The sequence below is a fragment of the Toxotes jaculatrix genome, chromosome 10 (assembly GCF_017976425.1).
Source record: "Toxotes jaculatrix isolate fToxJac2 chromosome 10, fToxJac2.pri, whole genome shotgun sequence".
Lineage (NCBI taxonomy): Eukaryota > Metazoa > Chordata > Actinopteri > Toxotidae > Toxotes > Toxotes jaculatrix.
Window position 1 is genome coordinate 10,732,530 of NC_054403.1, and position 12,001 is coordinate 10,744,530.

Here is a 12,001-nt window from a genome sequence, read left to right on the forward strand (position 1 = left end):
TAAATCACTCTATATCATAATGTACTGACAGCCCAATTTGTCCTCCTGCCACAAAAAAACAACCTGAAAGAAACACAAAACCTTCATTCAAGCGAGAGCTAGAGTGTGTGGCTGGATTTTCACAGCTCAAAGGGAAGAAAATAAATCCAAAACCTTACACCAGCCAGCCCATTTCACCATGCAGCTTTACTACTCTGACATATAAAATATCTGGGGGGCGGGGGGTGGATCTGACATTTGTGTGTCTGTGTGTGTAGTAGAGGGTTGTGGATAATTAACTGTGCCTAACCTGAGAAAGGACCTTCAGGACAACGAGCCACAGGGCGCCTTTAGGTGCCATTACACCTCAAAACTGCAAGAGGGGCTGCAGGGATGTGGAGATATATGTTACAGTGTTCTATGTGGCATTGGGAAAAACAGTGTGACTGAGGTCCATGGCAAAGTTTAACGAGATACAGGGAGCAAAGTACCAGAAAGATCATTCTGTTACTTTAGGCAGGAACTGAAGCAGGAGATGGGGCTATGCGGGGATAGAACATGATCGATTCATGTAGTCCATAGATACTTCAGGATGAATGCACTGTAACATAAAACACGTTTAATATCTAAAATGATATTTAAAACTTATGAAAACAGCAGCGGTGGATAAAAATGGCGAAAATGACCATTTGAAAGTTTAAGTGAAGTGAAGTCTTCAAAGTCACAGAGGAAAGTGAAGTTCAAAAAATCTTGCAGTAAGAAATTTAACAGAGTTTTACCGTTGGATAAAACCTTGAGCAGACTTTCTATTTACAAGACCACTGATGAAGTTGAGTATGTTAGTGTTTTCTGTGCACGACCTCGATATTGGGCATTACAGTTAATGTGCTGTACATTAGATTTCGACCGTCTGGTGCTGATTATATTACTGTTGATGGCTAAATATAAATCTGCTATGGGCTACCAATATCAATCAAGATCCATTTCAAACAGAATGATGATAGCCAGATCTCTTCTCCTCCCTGCATCTGCTAAAAAGATGCTCCATATTTGCGTGGGGCCAATTCAATCACACTGGCACTTGGGAATGTTAATGTGACATTGAAGCAGACAGAGAGTCTGGGTATGACAGGAGAACATCAAGCTGGGGACAAGCCAAAAAGACAAACTTTAGAGGTAACCACAGGGACCAATTAAGTGGCCCTCATCAATTTTTAATGTCCACGCTGCACCTGTCTGTCAGGAATTTCACTGTAACACTTGTAGGTAAAAGTGATAACACGGTTGCTACAGAACAAGTAAGTACATACAGCCACAACATTCAGACACTGACTTTAACTTGGCCTCACCCTTTATGGCTTTTTGTCTCAACTGATACCTCAGTGCTCCTCAGATTTGCAACTGCAGGTTGAAAAAGCAAAGACAAAGGCCTTCAAAGCTTTCAAAAAATGTATGCAATAGCTGAGCACAATTTAGTCAGCCCAAATTGTAGTCATCCATTTCTCTTTTGAAGTATCAAAAGTCTGTCCACACATAAGTAACCTACAACCTCATACAACTATCTCAACACGGTGGGTATTCTTTCCCTCTCCTTCTGTTAAATTCTCCACCACTAGTTCTTTGGTTACAAAAGATGGTTCTTTCAAGGCCAAACTTCAGGACAGACAAAAAACATTAGAATATTGAATTGTCACAGGTACATGCTTTTCAAAACTATCCATGGGGAGTTTATACATTTCCTTTACCAGCAAAAAAAGTGGGCTTCACTTGGTTGGGCTGAACTGCAGTTGGCTGAAGGCTGACCCTTGAACTGCTGAGCCGAGAATTTGTGGGCTCTCTGGGTGATTTTGCTTCTCCACTGCAGTAGGTAATTTACAACCCTGTCTGCTGTAAAGCGTCTAGGGCCAGAGCTGGGATTAGACTGTGACCAGCAACAGAGCCCATGGATCACCATAAATCTCCACTGATTGAATGCAAATTGGAAAAGTACACTATGTATGTCAGTATACATCATGAGAATAAAGCTTGCACAACAAACACACACACACAGCAAGTGCATGCCCATTCTCTAAATATGCAAGCCTTATTTTATGTGCACGTGTTTGTATGTGTACATGCAAGTGTTTATGTGGTGAGCAGGCAAGCAGCAGAAATTTATGGGCTACATAGTGGCTAACACATTTGCATTATAAATCTCAATTACATAGCATTATTTGTTTACCAACCCGCTCAGATGGAATTCTCATAAGGTGCCCTGCAGAGGAGGGTCATAAATTCTTAATAAACTGCAGTGCAGACCTTTGTATGGAACTGACCTAAATCCTGCAGCTCATCTCTGCACTACACTCATTTCTTTAAACTTTAATAAGGCTCTATTACACATATTTAACTGTTTTTCAGAAACCCCAAACTAGACCATGTCCACCTGCATATTTCTGTTGTACACAATATGCACGTACCAAAACATGCGGTTGACACGGTCTTGCAAAGGAAAATGTGTGCTAAGACGCTGTGCTATCAGTCTGGGACCATCTGCCGATGTGTTTTATATGAGGAATAAACCTTCGTAGGCCCTCCAGGCCAGAGGCAAGGAGCGCAAGTAATTAATATGCCTAGGTTAATGAGCAGTCCCAGCATTGCCTTTGCTCCTCTGACTCTGTCAGTATGTGTGCATCTTGGTGGTGACTCACTTAACTACTACTGCTGGAGTATGTAGACTACCCCAACATGCCATGTCTTTGCTGAAAGTGGGCCTGTGGCATCTCCTGCTTTGTTAGAGATATGGCCCTAAATATAAACCGCCTGTGTAAATAAATAAATTTGAAAAAACTGCCACCTGGCAATTATACTGCTAATTAAAAGGCGAAGCACTCTTTAATGGATTCATCTCTCAGGAGGGATGTTCCGCTCTCCACACAAATGCACTGCCCCCCTCTTTCTACCTCCCCTATCTTTCCATCATTCTCCTCCCCTCTACCCCATGTCCATCCCAGGGAGCCCTGGCTGATGTGTTATGGGTGAGTGTCGCCAGGTCTGCTAGTGTTTTGGTCTCTGCTGAGAGAGAAAGGCTAAGGGGGACAGCTGGATGGGTTCGGAGGCTGGAGGGGTCCTCACTCTTGGCAAAGACTTCTGTTCCAACAGCCAAAGCTCTTCATTTATTCATACTTTGAGTGCTTCAAACCCCAAAATCCCCTAATAGTGTACAGACACAAACATACACACAGGCAGAAAAAAGATAAAGAAACCAGTGCCTACAAATAGTTGAGGATGAAAGAATAAAACAGTCACCAAAATCTAACACATCCATACACATGTGCCTGCAGAGAGGCAGGCCAGTCAACAGACATGTTCGTATGTAGCAATACACAAACAGGAACACATATGCACGCTCACACACCTACACAGTTGCCCATCTGTTTTCTTTGGGGGATTACACTGTTTTCATTAAAGTGAATAAGCATCTTCAAAAGCAGCAGTGAGGCATAAAAAAGTCACTTTCCAGAACAGCTTATTCCCTGTTCAGATGATTCGGATGCAATTAGGTCAGTACAGGTAGGACTTTCACTTTATGATAGTTGAGGGCCTGTAATATTAAGGATCTGAGGGCGCCTTAAATAAAATATCACACGTGCTGGGCCAGCAGCTCATTATGTCAGACTATGAGGGAGAGATCTCTGCTGAAAGCTAAATGCAGATGTTTCCAGCATGCGCTGGAATAATTGAAACCCCTGGTTGTGCAGAAAATCAGACAAAGGTAAGTGATATACCCCTTACACCCCCTTAGAATCAGAACAAAATTTATGGAGGTGTTTTATAACCATGTGCCTTTTTTTTTTTTTGCCAGTATGTGGAATATACTTCACATGTGCCTCAGCTGCCCTAACACATCTCTTCTACTTACAAACAATCCGCAGGAAAAAAAAGCTATGACTTAAACTACATGATCCTTAAAACAATTATTAACTGTCACCTTACATAGGAAACCCTTGACTGTTTAGAAACAAATGTTGAATTATCATGCATAGCTTCTAACAGATTTGATAATTGCTGATGTAGAACATTTAAATCCATGTGTTGGAGTCTGCCCTCAAACATTAAATTTAAATGAACACATTATTTAACAAACAAACTTTATGCTGTTACAATAATTTACCAACATGATATCAGTAGAAATGCCAACAAAACCGGAGTAAAAGAGAGACTGACAGTGCCGCCAATGTTATCGAAATTGAAATCTTACGGCAAACATCTAATGTCAGTTTGTGCCTTCCTGAGAGACTGTGTTCTTGGACAGAATTGGAACAAACCCACAGCTGGTACATCTCAACCAGAGATGCAATGTCTTTACCAGAAAAGACCACGTCGTGTTCAAAACATCACAACTAAACTCTTCCATGATTTAACAACAAAATGTATACATATTGCGGACATGGAGGCAATAAGTCTCCGCCTAAGAGATGGCACATGAATAAGTTGGAGGATAAATCATGTACAGTGTCTCCCTGAGGAGTGGTACAGTGCAAGTATTTAAGTGAAATATGAGGCCATGGATAATTGAATGTGTGTTTCCCCTATGTCAAGGACCATAGTCTCTGGGGTAAGGGATAGACGTGGAGAGATGATGGAATCAGGGAATTGGGGGAGTGGGAGATGGAATGACGAGCGAGAGAGGGAGGGAGTGTTTGATCCTGAAAGAAATTGGTAAAGACTGGTAAGGGTTGTCTCATGAATAACACAAATCATCGCAGTTGTTAACATGTGAAGGGCTTTGCTGTGCGAGTCCTTTACTTGGATTTGATCCTAAACGTGCAAATGAGAAAAAATGAAAAAATAAAATAAAGAGCACAATTTCATGTATTGTTGTTTTGTTATCATTTTTTTGTGGACATGGCTTAAAGTAAAAAGAGCCCAGAATATTCCAAATGAAAAGTTTGCCTCCTATTCTGAGTCTTTAAATCCAGCTTACACGCAGTGCAGTTAAAGGACAGCATTTAAAAACAAAAGGAAGGGCTGTCAAGATGCAATCAGTATGAAAGGTTTTTGCTTTTTCAAACTTGTTGTGAGCACTACAGCACGCAGACATGTCAGTTCCTTCTGCAACACAGGGGCTGAGAACGAGTAGTGCATTTGGATAATGAAAAACTTTACTCAACTCCAACTCGATGTCAACTTTTGCACTGAAGTCAGAACATCCATGACTTAATAAATCTAACTTCTGATGCAAATTAATGACCACCACAATGATGAAATGCATCCCATTATTGATACATAACTGAACGTTGTGTGGGCAGGAGTAGTGAATTGTGTGCCCCCATTTTCCTAAACACAGCAATCACAAATAGGTCAGATTAATTAAATTGATACTTTAAGAAAGAATTTACAAAGAAAATAACTTATTTTGGAGCTTCTCATTTAACAATCTTTCATGTAAACCCCTTGTCTTAAAGATGTAATTTTGCAATAGCTTAGCTTAAAAACTTTGTGCAACACATTTTTCTATATGAGAAAGTGAGCAACTTCCCTTTATTTGTCCTTTGTGTTGCTGCACTTGTTGCTAATTTATTGGACCCTGGCAGTGTCGATGTGGCAGATCTCTGCGATTCCAATTATATATTAGGGTCGCAGGCACAAAGGTGTAGTCTACATCACAAACCCTTGGGGACGGAGGTTCATTAATAACTTACGTTGTCAGCGATGGTGCGGCCCAGCTTGTCCATTCTTGAGCCTGCCTCCGCAATTTTCTTGGCAGCGCTGATGACATCAGACGTATTCTTCAGTGGCCCTTTACCCCTGGGAAGAAAAAGTGGAAGGATCAGTCAGTGTTTCTCATTTACAGCAGCCTCATTCAATATGCAGAAGCAGCATCTCAGTCATGGAGCTGCTGTTTGTGTCTCAGTTAGAGGCAAGTATGGATAGGGTAGCATGACCTGTGGGAGTGGTTCAGAGAAACGTCACAGAAACATATGTGTTTACTGATGAACATATGATAAAAAAAAAAACATGAACACAGCACAGCACCATAATGTTCAGTCAGAGCTGAGAATGTTTTATAACCCATTAAATGTAGAGAGGAAGCTTCCCTCTCAGGGCTGGGAACAGAGTGGGATCATAGAGTAGCACTATCACAGCCTTCTGTAGCCACATCAGCCCTCTTGCTGAATATTTAGGTATTAAACCCATTTTCCAGTAGTTCAGCATTTGATAGATAAAATATATTGATAGAGGGCTTTTAAGAAACTGGCAGCAGGAATTCTGGGGTAAAGCCTGATTAAAGAGACCATCATATTGTACTGGTCACCAGTGCCATACGCTTTCTTTCACAACAGAAATTCTCAGTTCAGTCTATTTGGCCCTTTTTATTCAAGCAACTCTGCAAGGTTTATTAGAAGGCTAAGAAGCAAATCAGACTGGTTTCATGTCTATTTGCGGAGAAATATTGGTTGCCCCCCGAAAACGCTACGTGCATACGGAGACACACACCAGCTCTTCATTTGCATGGTCAATTTCATCCAGGTATGGGATTAAGATGAGTCAAAGGAAAAAAAGAGAGAACTGAAAATAGAGGGATGAGAATACAACTCAGTTTAAAGGTTGGTCTGTATTATGTTAGGACTGGTCATTGTCCTAACACAATACATCCATCCTTGACCCTTCTTGAGCCAAACAAAGACAGTCCCAACACGGGTCAGTCCAGCCCTGACCTGACCCACTGTAAAGCTTGTCAGCCATTTTCCTTTTTTTTTTTTTTCTGCCACCACAAGGGACCATGGGACACAGTTGGCAAGAGGCACAAATTGGATTCAAAGCTTCTCTCTCCAGGCTAAAAAATGAGCCATCCAACCCAGAACAGATGGAATTTTGTGTTCTGTTCTTTCGCTTCCTCTTCCCTCCCCTCCTATCCCCAACCCTTCCCCTCTCCTGCTCTCCCTCTACTGCTCTGCTGTAAAGCAAGTCAGGGTCCTAGTGGAAGAGGCCATGCGTCAGAGCACACACTGGAAGTTCTCTGGGGACAAGTCAACCCCTGGAGACAGAGCTGGAGGCACTCTGATGGCTTCTGGAGGAGAAAAAAAGGCAGCATGGGGCTTTTTTTAATAGAGTGTTGCTAGTATAATGCTGCTTGCCCTGATAAAAAAAAACACCACATCACAATGCTTAAATACAGCCCCCACTGATTCCTCCCTAACCACTGATTTCTTCCCTAAAAATATCCCTTGCTTTAGCCCTAAGAAAAAAGGGCTAGATGCTCTATTTCCTCACCACTTCCAGCTCTGTCTAGGTGGCAAAGTGACAATTGGGAAAGGCACAAAGAGGCCATGAAGATAGACAAGAGAGCTCCTGAGAAGAGGAGACTCTTGTAAGATTTTCATAGTGGATTTATACATGGAGAAGAGGCTGGGGACTTCAGGTCCATTGACAGCTGCGGGCCTCCAGATGGGTATAAGCCACATCGGACTGAGCACTCCACAGCACAGAATGCTCTAAGACAGGTGGCTCCCAAATATGTTGCATGTTTCCAAGCCACACATCCCTTATTCATGAGAGCAGCCATAAGCGATGCAGGAGTCAACAAGAATCTCTCTCACTCTCTGCAGATTTGTCAGGAGAGAGGTCCAGATCAATTACCTCATACAGCATTAACCTTGGCAGAGCTTTGTGCCAGCTCAAGGTTGAGGGGGCAATAACTTGGGCGCAGGCTGAATTAGCCAGCTACTGACCTTCCATGTGCTACTGCCGCATGAGGGAGTGAGGGCATAATATGAAGATATATATTCAGCACAACAAACATCCAAGTGTGTTTCCTCAGACACACACGAAGATATGCAGTGTACAATCCAAAGTTTGAGTGTGCCACATAAGAAAAGTTGCGCTAGCTTTCTTTTACAAAGTATTTCAAATGGCAATAACAAAGCATAGAGAATATAATGTGACTGAAAATTTAATTCTGGCTGTGGTGACATCACTAAGGTCAAAGACGTTAAAGCTTATTACAATGATTAAAACTGTTGTTTTTAAAGGTATTAAAAGTCTGAGCTAAAAAAAAAAAAGTATGCTTCCTACATATTTAATTTGCAAAAATGTAAAGAACAAATAAGCAATTGTTACGAATTGCCATCGTAGTTAGGTTTCTAAAATGCAAAACTGGATGTATCCGGACCCCATCCGCAAGTAAATTTAGAAGAACCACATGAATAATGCACATAAGCTGAGGACATCACGTGGCTGCAGTTGCTGGGTAACAGCGGTTAGCAGTGGTGCATAACGTCCGATACACATTTAATTTGGAAAACCTCAGCTATTGGTGAGATCTAACTATGGAACTGCCTTTCAAATTTCAAACATCTTGTTTTTCAAGCCGATTTAGAGTGGTGTTTTGTTATTAAATCCTAGATGAAATATGCAGGGGATAAGAGGCTTGGAATATTTTTATAGTTCAAAATCCAGCCACTGCCTATAAAAAATGTCCCTTCAGGCATCCAATAGAAGACAACATTTCTCTTCTTGCACCACTCACACGTAAGCTACTGTAAAGCAGCCCACAGGTCATCATTCTCTTGAGCCTAACTTTCCAATGAATGAACTGATAATTTTGTGCTCATGATTGTTGGTTACAGGGTGAGAGGTGAGAGGTGAGCAGTTACCATTTTAGCAAGAATGACACCTGATGTTCGGCAACAACCTAATACTTTTTTGATGCCTTAGTGTAAAATGCCAAAATTCAGTGCTTGACATTTCAGTACTCAAGAAGTGTTAAGGACCTGTGCTGTAATTCTCAAACATTTATTCACAGCTTGGCTCATATTTGGTTTTTCTTTGATTGCTTTTTGCGGAGGTATAATTTGGGGTCATTTTCCAGCTGCAGTATAGACTCCTTCTCCACAAAGATGCAAACCAGAGGTTAAAGCATGTCTCTGAAGAATGGAGTGTAAGGCAAAACACCCTCAGATTTGAATATTCCCCCCACCATGTTTCACTGTCAATTTGATAAACTGCAGCATCATTCTCTCCTGTTCGTCTTCTTATATATACCCTTCTGTTACTGCCACAAATCTCAAACTTAAATTTATCAGTAAATAGGACTTTTTTTTTCCCAGTCATTCTCTGTTAAATGATGTTATTTCTTAGCCCATTCCAAGCATTTGTCCTCGTTTCCCTCCCTGAGAAGTGGTTTAGAAACTGCTACTTGTCCTCTGAGACTATTACAAAACAGCCTTCATTTGATAGTACTTTTGCTGATTGGAGTCTTGCATTTGTTTTTTGTTTTTTTGTTGTTGTTTTTTTTAGGAGATTAGAAGCTTTTAATAAGAAAAAACATGGCCAGATGGAAGCAGCATTATTTACATTTAATTTACATCTGTGTCTACAGTCAATGTAATGTATAAGAGGTTATTTTTTCTTAGTTCTTCTTTGGATGAATAGGAAGCAAATAAATAATTCCAGGGTTCAGTGTAACCTCAGTAAAATCCTGGCTGTGTTAATATTCTGAACTCTGCTACAGCTTTCCAGTATTCTTTGGCCAAGGAGACTGGATTTTTTTGACCCATTCAGAAGATGAAGGCAGAGTGACAGCATTTCATCGTCATTACGGATGTGACTCACAGTTAGGCACAAAATGTCCTCTAAGTAATTCACTCGAAAATCTAAAAAGACACAGTCATACTAATACAGTCAGGCGCAAATATAGTCAGCCAGTTAAAATGCCCCCACACATCCTCCACACACACACACAAATTAATTTACATCATGTGAGCTAGATGGTCAAGTCTAATGAGAAAGCGTCATTACCACACCCAGTCAAATTTCAATATCATGTACACACATGAATCCTCACTGTCGTACACGCAAAATATGGCAGGGATTTTTAGATGATGGTTATGAGGTTACAGTAGCTTCTGTCACATTTAAATAAAAAAGGTTAAAAGGTATCTGGATTCCTTCATTACTATAATGTTTTTTCTGAACCAGGCTTTTAGGGACTTCAGAATCTGAAGTCCCTAAAAGCCTGGTTTATCAATGTCCCATGCCTTGGCAAAGGGTTGCCAGGGGAAACAAAACATTAGGACTTTATGGCCGCTTAGCTAGAGGCATGAGGTAATAGGTACAACTATGAAGAGTAAAACTACGACAACTTCTTGTGTTGTGGTTCTTTGAACATACAGTGCATTTACATAGATGTGGACCACACTTATATAGGCAGTTTTTTTTTTTTTTTGCATTATGCAAGAGTCTTTGAGAGCCTGTGATAATCTAAGCACTGTGCATTGCTAAAAGTACTTGGGATTCATTACACTTGTCTATCAACACAAGGGGGATTTACAGTACTAATAAATTAAAAAATAAAAATCATAAAAAATGTAAAATCTGTTGTGTTTCTTGAGGGTTTACGAACAGCGCTTAGGAAAACAAACTATATCAGATATCATTACTTAAGTGCAGTGTGGGCAAGAGTACCAATTAACTTAGGAGTGACTAGCCTTTTGTTTTGTTTTGTTTTTTTATTTTGGTGGTAGCGATACCCGCTTGTTTACATTTGGATCACATATTTTGCTTAAAATGTTAGAAAACCTACATGATGATTAAATTTTTTCATCTCATTTTTCATCTCTCTCACGTAGTTGGTTACACTAGAAAGATTTGCCAAGTAACAGCTTTTCTCCAAAAATCAATACTTGTGAAATATGAACCAAGTTTGTGAGTTTTCAGTAAATACCCACAGCTTGTAACCACAGAATGTTCCAGACACGTACTGTTTTTAGTAAGGGCAGATTTTGAAGCCATATTTACTGCAAAGATGTTTCATACTATTCCAGGACACACTGTGATTCCAGAGATTTCTTTAACCACCTCTCTACCATCTTTACAGTCTCAACAAACCACTGACGAGGGTGAATATGGCCACCCTGTAGAGGCCCTGCATTTAAGATTTACAGTGCACACCCAGCTTTATTCATGAACCAGAGGGAGGGAAATTTGATGCACTGCTTATGGTTGTGCATATTTAGATTAAGGAAGGATGGAAAAATAATCAAGAAGAAAATCCCACCTTCAGTGCTACTTAAGGAAAATGAAGAGCATTGATGCATGAATAGTAGTGTTCCGGGTGCATAGCATTGTGCAGATATGGGCAAATGTTGGGAAACAAATGTAGCCTTATTGGGTGATGCTGGGTGTATTTGACACAGGCTTAACTTAAACACACATTCTGTCTTGGAGGCATTTTGCTTGAACTGCACAACTGCTGGAATATTAATGTGAGGAGAAGTTAAGATGGCATTTACATGTCGGCCCGGTGAATGAAGACGGCACAACAAAGACTCAAAGATCAATCTGCAGACTACAAATTTTGACTGATTGATCTCCTATAAAAGGGATTATTTAAAGTGCGTAGCCATACTACAAACCATTCATTCAGATGCATTTTGAGGCCAGAAAAATATCTACAATTACAAAATGAGCCATCATTTTCTAGTGAAGAAAAATGGCTCCGGGTGTGAGCCAAGCTGTTAGTCCAAACTCACCTGGTGAAGTCTGTCATCTCCATCATGATCATGCACATCTGCTTAGCCAACACAATGATGTCATTGCCGCTGTCATCCCACTTGGATACCTCAGCATCCAGCTTGCTCTTCTCTTCCTGGAAGCTAGCCACCTGTTCTGCAATCTTCGCCTTCTGCTCCTGGGGCAACTGGGCCATGATAGCCTGAAGGAGGAATTATGGAAAGCAAAGAGGGTTAGCACACTAGACCTCAACATACTGTTACTGAGGCCATTTCTGTATCCCCAGGGCATTTTGTTTTACATCATCCCCTATGGTTTCCATGGATGCACAAGAGTCTTCTTGCCAGGCAAGCGCATGAACCACTGTGGTACTACAGTGTACCACGCTACCGTGTTCCTAGTTTGATTTCTTTCATACATTCTTACATGCTAAAATAACATGCTATACTCCCTCACCACTTTATTAAGAACACCTACACAATCTAATGCAATCCAGTACCACAGGCTGCCATATTCCTCCTGAGCA

General features: G+C 40.8%; 1 protein-coding gene across 2 annotated transcripts in view; it reads right to left on the reverse strand.

Annotated features, from left to right (window-relative positions):
- ctnna1 (catenin (cadherin-associated protein), alpha 1) overlaps window positions 1–12,001 on the reverse strand; it is a 79,774-nt gene that overhangs the window by 7,695 nt on the left and 60,078 nt on the right. For both annotated transcript variants that reach the window (XM_041047558.1, XM_041047557.1), the window contains exons 15-16: window positions 11,496–11,677; window positions 5,664–5,769 (exon numbers count right to left, since the gene is read on the reverse strand). In XM_041047558.1, coding sequence (XP_040903492.1) covers window positions 5,664–5,769; window positions 11,496–11,677 — 288 coding nt within the window. The remainder of the gene's footprint in view (window positions 1–5,663; window positions 5,770–11,495; window positions 11,678–12,001) is intronic.